This window comes from Labeo rohita, chromosome 14 (genome assembly GCF_022985175.1).
Source record: "Labeo rohita strain BAU-BD-2019 chromosome 14, IGBB_LRoh.1.0, whole genome shotgun sequence".
Taxonomy (NCBI): domain Eukaryota; kingdom Metazoa; phylum Chordata; class Actinopteri; order Cypriniformes; family Cyprinidae; genus Labeo; species Labeo rohita.
The window spans coordinates 23,681,870-23,700,729 of record NC_066882.1 but is presented as its reverse complement, the minus strand read 5'-3'; the positions used below and the strand labels follow the sequence as shown (position 1 = coordinate 23,700,729).

Here is an 18,860-nt window from a genome sequence, read left to right as displayed (position 1 = left end):
TACTTTAAATAAAAAGTAAATAATTATATTTTATATAATAATAATAATAATAATAATAATAATAATTATTATTATTATTATTATTATTATTATTATTAAACAATGTACATTCTTTTATTATTGCATTTTAATAAAGTATACATTTTTGTATAAAATAATAATAATAATAATAATAATAATAATAATAATAATAATTGCTGTTGTTGCTGCATTATAAAAAAATATTTTTAATATTATAATAATTAGTAATTAAAATTTTTTATATACAAAGTAACAAAAATATTAACTATAACCATTATTTTATCATTTTGTTTAACTTATTTACCATTATAAATAAGTATTTTATAATAAAATGCACATTTTCATAATAATAATAATAATAATAATAATAATAATAATAAAACTACTTATAACTATTATTATTGTTGTTGTTATTGTTATTATTATCAATATTATTTTATAATAAAATATATTTCATATGATAGTAATTGATAATTTCATAATGTAAAATAGATTTACAGTAAAATGCATATTTTCATAATATAATAATAATAATTATAATTATTATTATTACTATTTGAATATTAATTTTATTTTACATTTATTTAACATTTATTAACATGTATTTTGTAATAAAATGTATATTTTCACGTTTTATTCACATATTATCAGCATAATCATCATCATCATCAATATTATTATTATTATTATTATTGGATTATAATAAAATATATTTATAATTTATTATTAACATGTATTTTATAATAAAATGTATATTTTTTCACGTTTTATTCACATATAATCATAATCATTATCATCATCATCATTATTATTATTATTATTATTATTATAAATATATACATTTTGTTATATTATAAAAATTGATCATTTCATAATTTAAAATATATTTAGAGTAAAATGTGTAATATAATGTGTATGTTTAATAATATAATAATAATAATAATAATAATAATAATTATTATTATTATTATTATTATAGTAGTAGTAGTAGTAGAAGAATATTAATATAATTAATAATAGTAATATTAATTAATATTAATTAATAGCAGAATATAAATTTTATTTTACATTTAACATTTATTATTAACATGTATTTTTAATAAAATGTATATTTTCCACATTATTATTATTATTATTATTAATATTATTATTATTATTAAAATAACCACTTGAATATTCATTTTATTTAACATTTATTATTAATATTTATTTTACATTTATTTAAAATCATTATCAATTTGTATGCAAAATTTAAATGAACTAAAATTAATACATTTAATAAATTATTCCTAATTATTAGGTTATGTCATAATGATTATGACCTGACAAATTAACTAATGTTAACTAAGTTTATTATAATACAACAAAATTAAAACTAACATGCAGTAGGTTAGAGGGAAAAAGGTATTGTTATAATTTACGTTTTTGAAGAATAGAATCCTGTAGGAAACACTGACATGCTGTTATTAAAAATACAAATACAGACACAAAAAAATAAGAACAACAACAACCAACAGAGAGTAAGACGGAGAGGAAAATGTGTGAGAAATCTCATTAGTTTTGATGGCTTCTACACGAGGCCCGTCAGCTCAGTCCACAAATGAAAAACACAAACATCTCATCACAACACAAGCGATACAAACAGAAAGTCACAGGATGAACATGTTAAATCGCCCCTCGTCTGTCCAGCAGCATCACAGCTCCGTGTAATAGCAGATGAGACTGTCAAAACAGTAAGATTGCGTATGATTCAACGGCTTTGAAACACCTCAGTGTGTCTAATGAGTAACGTCTGAATACTCAATGACGCTTGTGACAGCAGAGGGGCTTTTAGAGACCCTCAGAGCCGCTATGCCATGACAACAAGAACATATCAAAGTGAAGCTAACAGGTCATTTACCTCAGCGACAAATGACGCACATTTGAGTCATGTTGTCTGTCTTTTTAGTTAAAAACGCCTGTTGGGTGTCCATGTGATGAGGCTTCAGAGAGGGAAACAAAAACATCTAAAACCCATTCTCTACTCGCCTTCAAAGAGGAGTAACACAATGTCCAGTTTAACTGAATTTGCATGTGCAAAAAGGATTTTGTTCTGCCATATGTACACTACTGTTCAAAAAGAGGACGCTGGATGCAAAATTACTTTTACACGGCGTTCAGTCTGTATTCATTGTACAGTAATTGCACGAAAAGTCATTTTCACCAGTACATCACGGAAACTTTGCAGCGTGTATGTGGCCTATATGGCACGAGGACAGGTCAAAGATGAGGATACGACCTCGTTCGACACCATCTGCTCTTCCTGGAAGCCGAAAAGTTCACGTCAAGACAAAAGTGCAACTGCTGTAGCTACTGCCGGTGGATCTAAAGGCCACACTAATGCTGATTTTATCGTGATAAGTGGTTATGGAGGCTGCAGTAGAGCTGATATGACTACAGTGAAGAGAAACTGTATTTGCATGTACCATAGTCACATTTTATGCACTAAAAACTAAAGGACACACTTTATATACTAACACACAATCAGTGAGTGTGATTCCTGACAGGATAGAAAGCACCTCCAAGGAACTTTGGAGGATGAACATCACTCATGGCCTGTTTCTCCTGCTTCTGCAAAGATGAAAAATGACCACCCACTTATGTGGAGCAGATCGAAAGAAAATACGCTGGTTAAAAGAAGACCACAGGAGAAGAACTGACCCACTGATCTCTGGGGAGGGAGACCTGCGCTGTGTGTGTTTCACAGGTAATGAGAGATAAAGGGAAGACGGAAGAGAAGTGAGTAGGAGGACACAAGAATGTTCGGCAGCAGGGTCCAAAATTAAGCTTTAGAACAATGAGCAAAAAAATTAAAATAAATAAATGTTATGGATGTGATTCATCCTGAGAATCTTTTACTGGAGGGTTAATTTTGACAGCAATTTTTGATTTCATTTTGACTAAAAATGCCGTTTAGTTTTAGTCATGTTTTAGTCATCTGAATTGTTTCAGTTTTAGTCGACAAAATCTACAGTAGATTTAGTAGTCTAAAATCTAATGGGTTTACTTACAGTGTAATGTATTTATTAAAGGAAAAGTCCACTTCCAAAACAAAGATTTACATATAATGTACTCACCCCGTTGTCATCCAAGATGTTCATGTCTCTTTCTTTCTTCAGTCGTAAAGAAATTATGTTTTTTGATTCCAAAATGCAGTTTAAATGCGGATTCAAACGATCCCAGCCAAGGAAGAAGGGTCTTATCTAGCAAAACGATCGGTTATTTTTATAAAAATAATACAATTTATATACTTTTTAATGACAAACGCTCATCTTGTCTTGTCTTACTCTGCCTGAACTGTTTTTGTTCCGGTTCATGAGAGTTAGGGTACGTCGAAAAACTCCCATCTCATGTTTTCCCTCAACTTCAAAATCGTCCTATATCGCTGTTTTACCTTTTTTTGTTAAGGGTGTTTGATCTTCTTTGTATGTTTACTTTGCAAAGACTGGGTCGGTACTTCTGCAGTGATGTAGGATGATTTTGAAATGATTTTTGAAGTTGAGGGAGAAAATATGACTGGAGTTTTTCGACATACCCTAACTGTCTTGAACCAGAATACACAGAGTTCAGGGAGAGAAAGGCAAGATGAGCTTTTGAGATTAAAAAGTATTTACATTTTTATGAAAATAACCGATCGTTTTGCTAGATAAGGCCCTTCTTCTTCAGCTGGGATTGTTTACAACCGCATTTGGGATCGTTTGAAGCCACATTTAAACTACATTTTGGAAGTTCAAAATCGGGGCACCATATCAGTCCATTATATGGAGAAAAATGCTGAAATGTTTTCCTGAAAAAAAATAATTTCTTTACAACTGAAGAAAGAAAGACATGAACATCTTGGATGACAACGGGGTGAGTACATCATATGTGAATCTTTGTTTTGGAAGTGGACTTCTGCTTTAAGTATTTCTCTACAATTCTACAAAACTTATATAGGTTTGATATTAAGGTTTTATCATGATATGCTATCATTTATCATGATAGACTTTAACTGCTGTGATACGCAACATGCCTTTATATTAAAATTAAATGAAACCACTTCTCAAAGAAACAAGAAGATGGTCTTCTTTTCAATGAAATACCAACGGTTACAGTTGAGGTCAAAAGCTTACATCCCTCTTCAGAATCATTAAAAATGTTTATTTTATCAAAATAAGAGGGATCATACAAAATGCATGTTATTGTTTATTTAGTACTGACCTGAATAACATATTTCACATAAAAGACGTTTACATATGTGACCCTGGACCACAAAACCAGTCTTAAGTCGTGGGGGTATATTTGTAGTAATACATTGTATGAGTCAAAATTATTGATTTTTCTTTTATGCCAAAAATCATTAGGAAATTAAGTAAAGATCATGTTCCATCAAGATATTTTGTAAAATTCCTATCGTAAATATATCAAAACTTATATATCAAAACTTAATTTTTGATTAGTAATGTGCATTGTGAAGAACTTAATTTGGACAACTTTAAAGCTGATTTTCTCAATATTTTGATTTTTTTGCACCCTCAGCTTGCAGATTTCAAATAGTTGTATCTCAAATATTGTTCTATCATAACAAACCATACATCAATGGAAAGCTCATTTATTCAGCTTTCAGATGATAGACCCTTATGACTGGTTTTGTGGTCCAGGGTCACATATAGCCTACAAGAGAAAACAGCTGAATTTATAAATTACCCTGTTCAAAAGTTTTCATACACTTAATTTTTAATATTGTGTTGTTACCTGAATGATCCACAGCTGTGTTTTTTTGTTTAGTGATAGTTGTTTATGAGTATAAACAGTTAAACTGCCTGCTGTTCTTCAGAAAAATCCTTTTGGTCCCACAAATTCTTTGGGTTTTCAGCATTTTTGTGTATTTCAACCCTTTCCAACAATGACTGTATGACTTTGAGATCCATCTTTTCACACTGAGGATAACTGAGGGACTCATATGCAACTATTACAGAAGGTTCAAACGCTCACTGATGCATTGAGAGTCCGGGGGTGTAAACTTTTGAACAGAACAAGAATGTGTACATTTTTTTGCCTAAATATCACATTTTTTGATTTTGTACTGCCCTTTAGAAGCTACAGAAGATACTTGCATGCTGCCCAGAACACAAAATAAGTTAGATTTACCCTGACCTTCAAATTCAAAAAGTTTTCACCCCCCGCCTCTTAATTCTTTGTTTGTCCTACTGGAGCATCAGTGAGCATTTGAACCTTCTGTAATAGTTGCATGAGAGTCCCTCAGTTGTCCTCAGTGTAGACGATCTCAAAATCATACAGTCATTGTTGAATAGGGCAGAAATGCTGAAAAACCAAAGAATTTGAAAGAACAGCAGGAGTTTATCTGTTCAGGACAAAGAAGGGACTCATGAACAACTATCACTAAACAACAAAAAAATACACAGCTGTGGATCATCCAAGTTACAACACAGTATTAGGAATCTTTTGAACAGGGTCATTTTAAAAAACTCTGAATCAATCTGAATGTATCTCTTCCCAAATTATCCCTCCCTAACATTTTCTTGTCTCGTTTTTTATTAGTTGACGAAAATGTCAATTGATTTTTGTCATAGTTTGTCATTCAAAACGAGTTTTTGTTTCATTATCGCCTCTTTCTTTGTCGGTAAAAAAATTTTGTTGACAAAAATTCTGACAAATTATTTGTCAATTACATTTTTTCACCGACAAAAAACGAGACAAAAAAAACAAACAAGTAACACTACTTTACTGAGAGAGCTGACTAAATCAGTCAGTGCTGTTACTTAATCAATATAACTCACTTACTGATGTCCAGAAATGAAGCAAGAACTGTTTTAAAAGTTATGTTAGTATCATTACTGACCATTAAGAGTAAAAATAAGTAAATAAATATGTAAATAAATAAACTTTTATGGCTCATATAGTATGATATAGTGAAAATATACAGCAAAAAAAGCTCAGTCAGAGGCACAAACTTAGCAAAAATATTCAATTTCCAGCATATACAGCCAAAAAGTAAAATGGATTTTTGATAGCTTGTAATGGTTCACTGCCTCACCTATATACACAAGTCCTGTGGGAGAAAACAAAGTTTTTCAGTAGTTGTGGAACTCTGGTAAGTAGGCTGTCAAGGTTGTTTTACTCACTTTAAACATCAGATGAAGTGAATTTCTCTTTAATACAGATGATGCTGAGTTATTAAAAAGATATCTCAAGCAAAATAAAAATTCTGTCATTAATTACTCACCCTCATGTCGTTCCAAGCTCATAAGACTTTTGTTCATCTTTGGAACACAAATTAAGATATTTTTGATCAAATCCAAGAGTTTTCTGATCCTCCATAGACAGCAATGCAACTGACACATTCAAGACCCATAAAGGTAGTAAGAACATCATTAAAATAGTCCATGTGACATCAGTGGTTCAAACGTAATTTTATGAAGGTACAAGAATATTTTTACTCTAGCTCTGCGATGCGTGCCTACAACTTTACACATTACGTAGTCATATAGGAAAGGTCGCACATCCTGGAAAAAAATCCTGAAATGCTTTCCTCAAAAACCTTCTTTTCTTCTTTTCTTCAAAAACCTTCAAAAAATGTATTTTCGACTGAAGACATAAAGACATGAACATCATGGATGACATGGGGTGAGTATTGTAAGCATGTATTATTTTGGAAGTGAACTAATCCTTTAAATCATGCATTAAACTATAAACTGAAAACATATGTTTATGTAGTCAGGACCATATTTGGACTGGTTCTTCTGCAAACACAAAATCTTACAGGAAACATTGATTTGTGCTCTATCATATAAATTATTTTTAGTATAACGGCATCCGACAGCAGTACAAAACATCCGACTCGATAAGGCCCTCCAGGGAATCAGTCAAAATCTGACACCAAATTCATCTCACACGTTCATTTCCTCTCTCCGCAGCTCCTTCTCTTCCCTCTGATACATGCAAAGCATCCCACACGAAGCATTATTCAAATGGATATCAGGGAGGAATCGATTTCCTATTGAACTACGGTACAGACACTCTGGTTTTAAGGCAAGGAAACTGTAATCCCAGACATCATTTCACGCTGTAGTCTAGCTTCTGAAATGAACAAGACAACATTATTCAAAAGCACCTTGAACGATTCCATCGACTTTTGGGGGGGAACCTTGAAAATTTACATGCCAGCCCAATACGCCCAATTATGGCCATTGTTGGTGTGGCGGAAAACAGGAAGTGCAGTTTGAAACCATGGCAACAGACTTTTAATCATCCTCAGGTGTAAAGTAAAGGCACAGATCACTATCAGGTAACCTAGATAACAAGAACAAATTATAGAGGCTTTAAAGGACTTGTTTTAAAGTTACTGAGCGAAATGGACACTGGATAAGAAATCAATAGCATTAATTTGTGACCATATTATTTATTTATTCATTCATTCATTCATTTCTTACTTTGTGGTGGTTATAGTTTTTTTTTTTTTTTTTACTTATTAAAACATTGAGAAATGGACATAAAACAGGTTTTACTATAATTAAATCCAAAACCAATAAAGATATAAAGAAATTTAAAACCATAAAATAAAATATAAAATAAAATAAAATAAAATAATAATAAACAAAACAAAAATTTTTAAAAAATGTATTTCAGCTAGATACCAAGACACCTTTTTTATTTTATGTAAAGGTACTAAAGTAAGTAAAGCTATATATAGTTATTTTAATATTATAATAAAAAATTTGAATTAGCTTTTATTTTTTTTATTTTCAGTTTTAAATTTAATTTTAGTTTTCAACATTATTTTTAGTAATTTTATGTTTTTTTATTAATGTTTTTTTTTTTTTGTAACTATTTATGTTTAATATATTTTTAATTTTCGTTTTAATTATATATTTAGTTTCGGTGATTTTAATGCTTTAATTTATTTCAGTAAGATTCCAGGGTACTGTTTTCATTGAATTTTGTTTGTTTTGTTTTGTTTTGTTTTGCTTTGTTTTATGTAATGTTTATTTTATTTCAGCTTTTACAACTAACAAAATGTTTTTAATAGTTGCAGTAAATATATATATATATATATATATATATATATATATATATATATATATGTATTAATCATTTATTTTATTAAAAATACATATAAAAAAATAATTAATTAAATGTAAATAAATTGTATTAACATAAATTAATTAAAATACAACCAAAATATGTTATATATTGCTGAAAAAAACAATAATTTAATGATTATTTATCTTGCGCCGTAAAAATAATAAAAAGTTGCCATCACTAGCAAGTTTTTATTTACCTGTTATGATAGTACACTGTGCTCTTTTATCTCTGGTAATGTATTTTTTCTTGATACGACCCCTTTAAAATAACTCCAGTTGTTCTCATGCGTTCTTGCTATAGATGTTAACTGACACACCATTTTATCATGACCTAAAATTCATTGTTACTTAAGGCAACGCTCTGAATAACCTACATTAACGGTTCCTATAAGATCTCTCATAAAGGGCTGTGATGATTAATGAAAGTTGGATGTGTCATACTGCAGGGAGCTCCGGTGTTCCTCTGGTCCTGTAGGGAGTTAAACTCTCTCACCTGCAGAGGGAACAGATTTCGCATGCAGATATTATAATGGGCAGCAGGCCTGCGGGGTGCTAAAGTAGGACGCAGCTGGTTGTACAGATGTCACCAATCTAGAGGCGTGTTTAGGCCCCGTGACGGGAAAAAAACTGGGTGCATTTTGTTTAGAGAAGTTATTGATAGTGTACCGTTGCTTTATTTCATTCAAATTCTCATGCAAGAAATCTATGCAGGTTGCAGCAAATATAACTCAATAAATGCAACACAAATCAGTGTGAAGCAATGGTTATAGCAGGTTGCTCACTGTAGATGAGCCTTATTTTAATGATGTTCTCACTACCTTTTTGGGCCTTGAATGTGTCAGTTGTGTTGCAGTCTACGCAAGGTCAGAAAGCTCTCAGATTTCATCAGAAATATCTTTATTTGTGTTCCAAGGATGAACAAAGGTCTTACAGACTTGGAACGATACAAGGGTGTTAAAACAGCTTTTTCTGGCAAAAAAACAGCAGGGAAACTTGGCACATTGCGAGTGTTAATTTTAGACCCTTGAAAGAAGTATTTAAAATGTGTAATTTAGCTTACAATCTGCAAAGAACGTCCCCTTACAAATGTTGGAAAGCAAAAAGGTTATGAAATGCATCATTTTTTAAGAAAGTGTGACATGTTGAGCAAAGCAGGCACTATTTTTGGAATGAGCAACACAAGATTACTAAGAAACAAGTATTGGATTTCATTCAGTAGATGTGATGCAGAGTGGTGTAGTTACATTTTTTTTTTTTTTTTTTAATGTAGAAGTTCAACTCGTTTGGAGGCAGTGCAAAGTACAAAAAAACAAAAAAACAAAAAACAAACCCTTGAAGGGCAACAGAATGTTCTGCCAAACGAATGCTGTGGGCTGTATGAACAGGCTAATGCTAATTCTGCAAATCAGTCAGCAAATCAGTCAGGGCCAATGTCACATAGCGAAATAGCGCAATGTGCATAATTACATAATTACGTAATTACCCAGAGCGGAGTCGCTGACAGAAAGTAAACTTCCTGAGAAGAGATACAGAAGAGGAGAAAAGTCGTCTTCGACAAAATTATGCATTTTTATATTCACCATTGTTACAATGATGTTTTAGGCCTAATTATTGAACTTTTATGACGGAAATGGAAGTAACTGATGTGTTTGGAAAGTTTTTAAGCTCTCATATAAATGTTTCCATGGCAACTATAAGATTTATAATGTGAACGCCCCACTGTTTGCCTCTTTCCTACAGTACAATCCAGTGAGAAAACGTCGCAGAGCCAAACATCATCTTTTAATCTGCAAAAAAACAATGTCGGAAACAGTTGTGCTGCTTAATTTTTTGGAATCTGTAATACTTATTTGCTGAATAAAAGTATTAAAGGAGAAGTCCACTTCCAGAGCAACAGTTTACAGATAATGTACCCCCTTGTCATCCAAGATGTTCATGTCTTTCTTTCTTCAGTCGTAAAGAAATTGTGTTTTTTAGGAAAACATTTCAGGATTTAATGGACATACAGTGGACTGCTATGGTGCCCCGAGTAATGCAGTTTAAATGCGGCTTCAAACGATCCCAAATGCGGGAAATTTTGATGTTGATGTTTTCGACATACCCTGTCTTGAGCCAGAATACACAGAGTTCAGGGAGAGCAAGACAAGACAAGCATTTGACATTAAAAAGTACATAAATTGTATTCTTTTCATGAAAATAACCAATCGTTTTACTAGATAAGACCCTTCTTCCTTGGCTGGGATCGTTTACAACCGCATTTAAACCTGAAATGTTTTCCTTAAAAAAAACAATTTCTTTATGACTACAGAAAGAAAGACATGAACATCTTGGATGACAGGGGGTAAGATTACATTATCTGTAAATTGTTGATCTGGAAGTGGACTTCTCCTTTGATTTATAATAATTACTGACCCCAAACTTTTGAACAGTAGTGTATATTGTTAAAAAAAGATTTCTAATTTAAATAAATGCTGTTCCTTTTAACGTTTCAAAGAATCCTGAAAAAAGGTTTCAAAAAATATTAAAGGGACAATACATAAGGTTTTTTCATTAAAATATCGAAAAACCACAAGAACAGTGTTACATATTTTGCTAACTTGTGTACTTACATTATACCAAATATTTCCAAGACTGTGTAAATCCAGAGAAATAAATTTTTAACTAGTGTAACGGACCGTGTCATTGCGTCGCCTACCAATGACATCATACACCCTTGATTTTTCAGTTTTATTTTGTAGAAAACATGGAAACCCCAAATACAGTTTAATATGTTTTGCATTTTATTAGACATCTGATGAACGCACAGAGCAGCATTATAACAGAACTTTCAACACACTCAAGTGTATCTAGTATGATAAAACAGTGCTGTGTTACCTCACATATGCATGACTTGAAGGAGCAGAAGGATTCGACTGTGGCATAATAAAAGCTCTGCTGCTTTCGAGCTGTGTATCACGCTCGTCCTTCATTAGCAATCGCTCCAGCGTCCTCGTTTCGCTTCCACAACTTTCAGCTCCACCCTGCTTCATACTAAAGTGCCCTTACTAAGTCTTTAATGCATTAGCTCATCCACGGACATTATTTCTGCCCGAGTCCCGGCAGATTGCATCGGCAGTAGGGACGAAGACTACAACTCCCATGACTACATACACAAACACCAGGTCAAACTATGCCTTTGGTTCATAGTTTGTTTTGAATATGTGCCCTCTAGTGGCGAAAACTTACATATTATGCCTTTAAGCAGCACAACAGTTTCCAACATCCATAATAAATCAGCATATTAGAATGATTTCTGAAGGATCACGTGACACTGATAACTGGAGTAATGAATGAAGAAATTTCAGCCTTGCATAACAGAAATAGATTACATTTTAAAGTACATAAAAATAGAAAACCATTATTTTAAATTGCAATAATATTTCACAACATTGCTGTATTTCTGTATTTTTGATAAATTAAATGCAGCCTTGACATGTGCATAAGTAACTTCTTTAAAAAAAAAACAAAAAAAACATATATATTAGGACTGTCAGTTTAAAATGTTAACTTAATTAGTTATGAAAAATAACGTGATTAAAATATTTTAACGCAGTTAACACGCTGGCCCCGCCCCTAGGCCTGTACATCATCTTATAGTTCATATATATTTCATTGACTGTTGACAAATATGATGCAGGGCAACAACTCCACAAATGCAGTTATGACCTAAAATTCAAGATATTCATGCAAAAATGTCCCTGTATGTGTTTTGTCTCATATTTATATATATCACATATCACACGGACAGCAAGAGCAATATGACACAAGTGCTGATTTAGTCCTGATCTATCACAATCTTAAATGTGATTTTATACAACAGTTCAGTAAATAAGAAGTTGATACTGAGTTATATATTTTGAACACAATATTGTGTTTTTGCTCAATTTTCATAGAACATATTACCTTTAAAGCAGAATTGTTGCGTGTCTCAGCAACACAGCTGTGTTTAGTTTCTGAACGAACCAATGATTCAAAAGCCCATTCATAAAGACAGCCATTTACTGCATCCCTGAATGAATCAGCCGTTTGAACCAATCAAATGAGTGAATGACTCCTAAAGACATTTACTGCCACCTGCTGGCAGATTTAGTTTCTTATTCAGAGTATCATTTCCCTAAAAAAAAAAAAAAAAAGAAGAAGAAAAATAAAAACATTAAAGGGATAGTTCACAAAAAAAAATTCAATTCTGTCATCATTTACTCACCCTCATGTCGTTTCAAACCTTTCTTTTGTGGAACATAAAAGAATTTTGAAGACTGTTGGTAACAAAGCTGTTTTGGTTACCAATGACTTTCATCATATGAACAAAAAGAACTGATGTTTCTCAAATTAGCTTCTTTTATGTTGCATAGTTCATGTTAGGCTGTTGTAGCCTGAATGTTTATGTAATAAATCCTATGCTGAACCAAATAAAATATGGCATGCAGTGATAATGACACTTTCTCATTTAACACAAAAAATGGATATTTTGCGATTAGATTAATTAATCAAAACATCATGTAATTAACTAGATTAAAAATTTGTAATCAACTAACAGCCCTAATATATATATTTTTTTACATTTTACATTTTATTTTAGTTTACAACTTTATTTTTAGTAATTTTATTTTTTTTATTTTTTTTAACTATTTATCTTTAATATATTTTATTTTAGTTTTAGTTTTCCAGTGATTTTAATGCTTCAACTTATTTCAGTAAGTTTCCAGGGCACCCTTTCTAATTTTATTTAGTTTGTTTTTCCATCTAATGTTTATATTTTAGCTCAGCTTTATGTGAACTAACAAAAATGTTTTTAATAGTTTCAGCTTTAGTTTTAGTTATCTATAATAACCCTCATTGAAATCAGCCAAATAGTCCACTAGGAATAGATGTATTTGGGTCAGAACGTAGCAGAACTGCTTAGTCCTTAAAAAACACAGTGAGAGGAGACTTTTCAGGAAAAAACAAGAGTGAAAAATGAGCCTCACTCTGACAGGCTAAAAAAAAACAAAAAAAAAAAAGTAGTGGTGCTGCTTTTGCAGGAGACGTCATAAATCCAGGCTTCTCTGTGCACTTGCTAGGGTGTTACTATGTGGTTGCCAGGCTCAAGTACAAAAACTCCACCCTTAACCTACACTATTTTGATCTCCTATGAAATTCAATACACATCTGTGGGATATTTAACCTGTTTAATCATGCAGCAAGTGAAAACTGTGCATATGATCACCTAGTAAAAGCAGACGATTTGAGAAACCTAAAATGCTTCAGTTACACACTGAAGTTTAATGTAAGGGGTTTGTTCGAATCAATAACCCTCGGTATGAGCAATATTAGTAATGATGGCTGACTTGGCAAATGCCACTAAAATGAGTAAATATTTCAAGTCTGGCTACAAATAAAATTGTGGAGGAGACGAACATTATATATGATTCCGCTAAATGAAAGATCAGGAAGGCAAATATCAAGAGCTTCAGAAAATCCCTGGAGCTTCTCAGAGAAACACTCAAACGTGCACTATTATGAACAGTGAGTAGGTCCTGCTTCATAAAGGGTCACCGGTTCTTTAGGACAGGTCAGGAATGTGGACAAGGTTAAGAACAAGATCTGGCAGAAGAGAAGCTAAAGAAAAACAAAAACAACAGACCTTTGATATGAGCGAGGCATGTATCTTCTTGATGATGTCGTCCATCTCCATGAGTTTGGGTCCTATCAGAGAGCTGTGGGGTCCGCTGATGTGTCCAATGTGGTCCAGACCCAGATAATGTAGAATCAGAATATCCCAGTCATCGCGCTTCAGCGTGCTGTCCAGATGACGGGTCACGTTGTTGTCCACCTGATAGAATGAGATGGAGATATTAAAATCTAAGAGAGGGTGAGAAGAAATAGACACACGAAGAGAAAACGTAAAATAAGCTCCAGAATTAAAATTTCCTGATCATTTACTCACCCTCATGTCATGTAAGATGTTCATGTCTTTCTTTCTTCAGTTGAAAAGAAATTAAGGTTTTTGAGGAAAACATTCCATTATCTTTCTCTATACAGTGGACTTAAATATGAATCAATGGGTTGAAGGTCTGAATTCCAGTTTCAGTGTAGCTTCAAAGAGCTCTACATGACCCCATCCAAGGAGTAAGGGTCTTACCTAGCAAGACGATCTGTCGTTTTCTAAAAAAAATTAAAATGAACAAAGAACTAACCACACATGACCTCTCCAATGTGATTAATGATGTCACGCATGTGCATCGCAGAGCTAGTGCAAGATGTGGATTTGTGGTTGAAAAGTATATATAAATTTTAATTTTTCTTCATAAAAGACGATCATTTTGCAAGATAAGACCCTTATTCTTCGGCTGGGATCGTGTCGAGCCCTTTGAAGCTGCATTGAAACTGCATTTTTCTTCAATCCTGGAATGTTTTCCTCAAAAACCTTCATTTCTTTTTGAATGAAGAAAGAAAGACATGAACATCTTGGATGTCATAGAGATGAGTAAATTATCAGGAAATTTTAATTCAGGAGTGAACTAATCCATTAACCCTGCACTGATGATCAAAACCTGTCTACTTCATGCTTTCTGTCAACGGATTGAAGGTTTATACTTTTTAGTAAGTAAAAATATTCTCCTTCAGGTCGCGGTTCATGTGTCTTTTTGTTGTGAAATCTTTTCTGATTTTTATAAAGTAAATATAAGAATAACTGATATTGTTAGTTATATTTCAAGACGAATAAAGTTACGAAAGCCAGCCAAAATGATATGACTTGGAAAAATAATAGATTCATGACACCGAAGATTACCTGTTAGTTTTACCCAATACGACTAGACAAGGTGAGGCACTCTCGGTCTGATCACCTGGAGCTCACATCTCCGAAATCGGCAAGGCTCATTTTCAAATAGGTGCTGTCTTTATAAATAAACCACAGATTTGAGTTTTAAACAACTACATTCTTGCCTGAAATACTCTTCAAACTACATTTCATGACACAATAACAGTAATATTTTGAAAGTTATCAGAATAAATTGTGGCTGAAAATACATTTCTGCGAGAACTCCACCAATCAGCATGTTCAGCGCCCAAGTCCCACCCCCGAAATTTCCGGACCTTTGAAAAAGTAATACCAAAGTCCCTTTCGAGGAAAGTCTGTTCACTCGGCGGCCATATTTGCAACTCAGAACAGCTCATACAAAACCAAGTCCTGTCTAAATGAATGGGGGGAAATCCTGAAATCTGAAAAACGGCTCGATGAACTCGCAATTAAATTACATATTTCCAATTAGCAACAAAATCTGAAATGAACTGCCCCATGAATGTTGTTTCTTATAAAACAGCATTAAAAAGCTTTTTCAGACTAGACCAGCTAATGGGAAATAGTAATCAGTGATTGACCCTTTCATTTAGAAAGTGAGACTATTTCACCATAATGTGCGTTGCAGTTTATCCCATTCATACATATAGCGGTAACCGAAAATTGTCCATCATTGACAGATTTTTTTAAATCAGTGATGGAAAAATCTGAAGGCCGTGCGTCACTTTGACAGATTACACTGAGGGTGATCTATTCTAACTTCTAACTGTAATTCCAACCCCTGTCCAGTTGGTGACGAGTGCACTCCAGTGTAACAGCAGAGCACTGGATTCAGAACAAAAACGAAACTGTCACGAATGTTTTGCTATACGTTTGATTACACACATGTGAGTACACAGAAGCTACAACGATCTATCACGCCACATTAAAGAGCGCCAAAACAGTATTTATTGATTAAATTTCCTAACAAAACGGACAGGATTTCAAATCTGAGGCTTTGTTTCATATCAGAAGTAACACAAAGCTTAGCATACTGCGATTTATTGAATGGGAGGTGCACTATGTACTGTTCATTCATCAATTGAAAACAGCATAGACCAAAAGCTCGATTGGGATTTACTTATTGATACTGATTCATAAAAATGAGAATATATTAAAATAGCTGTCACTGCGGGGTGTGGTGTTGAACATGAAAAGTTACGCAGTCTCATCTGTTCATCTGTTATCTTCAAAATAAATGCATAAGCCTATATCATCCTGTAGGTTCATAATTAGAAATTAAAATTTGAATAAAAATAAAAGCAATTAAATGTGTTATTCTAATTAAAATATGAAAATTCAAATGACGGGTATTAATAGATTATGACAGATTTTTTCCGTCTCTGTACGTCAAAATGACGGACAATGTTAAAGTCTAACGCAACCTCTGTATAGGACTGAACCATTGTTGTATTTCTATAGTCTTTAGTACTACCTTGCAAGCAGGGACTTTCTAAAGGGACAAATTTCTACCCGGAACTTTATTTAGATCCTGGTCCCCGCGGTGGAAACACGCCAAGTACCACCCCCAACATCCCTAGTTTCTTGGGTAAAATTCCTGCGGTGGAAACCAGTTTTTATATTTACTTGATTATCCAGATCAGTTTTTAGAAAAATCATGTTCAAATGTGAGTCAAATATGATCATCAGGCTTTTGAGGAATGTTAATTTGTTCATCTGCATTGCATTATATGTTTAAAAACTTCAGAAGTTTGGATCATAAACCTAAGTAATTAAATATCATCTTACTAAGACTTTCTATATTGGGAGATATGAAGTGATGACTTGCAGTTTATGTAAGTAGTCTCCTACACTGTCATAAAGATCTCATCGAATTACAAGCTATGAGAATTTCATCTTACTTTTTGGATGTAAATATCATAATGCGCACTAAACTGCATATGGGCCTCTTTATTGAGATGACTTTTCCCTCATATAATCCTCATATAATCTCTATATTCCCATATATCATACAATAAAAGTCTGATGCCTCAATTATGATACTCAAAAAAGTCTGATGCCTCAATTATGATACTCAAAACCTTTTTCTTTCTAGGTTTTCTTTCCCTCTAAAGATTAAATAAACTTCTCAATAAAATAAAAAAAGACTTATTTCAAATGTCTGGCTTTACAGGGAACTCAAAACTTTCTCCTCACTTTAGGAAGAGCAATAGCTGAAAGCAAGCTACAAAAATAACATGTTCTGATCTCACATAAAAGTGCAGTAACAAATTTTAGCAAAATTTCCATTGTCTGTTATCAAAAGTGAAGAGCTATAGGAAGCACACCTCACACTGAAGTCAATTTCAAACCTCTTTGAAGCAGTTATAAAATCTGTGTGGCAAATCTTTCACCCTTACACAAATTTCTTGATCTTGCTGCTTCCTACTGACATTACTGGAAAGAGTCAAACTACTTCAAGTTTAGATCTTCTCACCTCTGTGTAGTCAGACACAAAAAATGAGGTAGTGCCGTCATGCTCCATGAAGTGTTTGGGGAAAAGTCGAACCCAAGTGTCGTCGCCATAGAAGAGATGATTCGTTTGCCGGCACTCTTGGCCTGCCAGATGAGATTGTCCTCCAACAGTGCTGGAGAGTTCAGGTTCATCACCACGTCTATGAAGCCTGGGATGCTGCCAGTGGTCAAAGCCTGATGACGGACATGTGAGAGAACACAAATATTGGTGTTTAAGAGACCATACAATATCTTTGTCCAAAGAGGCCTAAAAAGAAGAGTTCACCTAAAAATGTGAGTCCTCTACACTGTAAAAAACAATTTGTTGAGTCAACTTAAAATAATTTGTAACCTGGCTGCCTTAAAATTTTAAGTGCAGTCAACTCAAAAAAAAAGTTTATTTAACTTGAAATGTTAAATTATACTAAGTGACAACTTAGTGAGTTGAATCAACTTAAAATTTTAAGGCAGCTGGGTTACTTACCCATCTGTTAAGTTTAGCAAACATGAATATCTAAGTTGTTACTTAGTACAACTTAACATTTCAAGTTGACTAAACTTATTTTAGTTGACTGAACTTAAAATTTTAAGGCAGCAGGGTAACACATTATTTTAAGCTGCCTCAACAAATTGTGTTTTTTATTTTTTTACAGTGTATATATAATATGGCTTACTCCAATGAAAAACTCATCTTATCTGAATCAGTAGAGAAATATGCATAGATCAAGCATCATTTACAAGTGTGAACAGTCCAAAACAGCTCTAAATAAATATAATGGACTGGATGTGTGTCGATTACTTGTGGTTTATAGTGATGCTTTTGGTTTTCTCATTCTGACGGCACCCATTCACCGCAGAGGATCCATTGGTGAGCAAGTGATACAATGCTAAATTTCTCCAAATCTGTTCTGATGAAGAAACAAACTCATCTACATCTTGCATGGGCTGAGGGTGATTTTCATTTTGAGTGAAATATTTCTTTAAAGCATTAGAAATTCACTTCAAGGAAGAAACAAGCAGAATAAAGCCTCTATGAAATTTCAACTGCTCCATTTATGTCTTGTAAACAATACAATCTGATTTCTCTACAGTTTTGACAGCTGATATAAAAGAAGGCAGAGCACGCAAGAAATGTAGCTTTATGGGGTAAAACAGACATTTTTGACAAGAAAAGCCTGTTGTTTTTGGTGTACTTAAAAGATTTCTGAGCTCATAAAATCTGGATATAAAAAAAGCGTCAATCTGAATGTAAATGACCAGAGATGCTAAAATAGGCCAGATAGCTCATTAGCTATTCTGGGAGCAGAACCACGAATTTACAAACTCTTTGTAGTCTCACGCAGAGAAAAACACAACATGAAACCTTTCCCTCACCCTCCTGAAAAACCGAAACATAATTCCTT

General features: G+C 33.0%; 1 protein-coding gene across 1 annotated transcript in view; it reads right to left on the bottom strand.

Annotated features, from left to right (window-relative positions):
- Positions 1-18,860, bottom strand: part of pigg (phosphatidylinositol glycan anchor biosynthesis class G) — a 175,741-nt gene that overhangs the window by 138,851 nt on the left and 18,030 nt on the right. Inside the window, 3 exon segments of the mRNA XM_051128200.1 lie at positions 13,807-13,995; positions 17,441-17,533; positions 17,536-17,652. Of these exon segments, the coding sequence (XP_050984157.1) occupies positions 13,807-13,995; positions 17,441-17,533; positions 17,536-17,652 (399 nt within the window).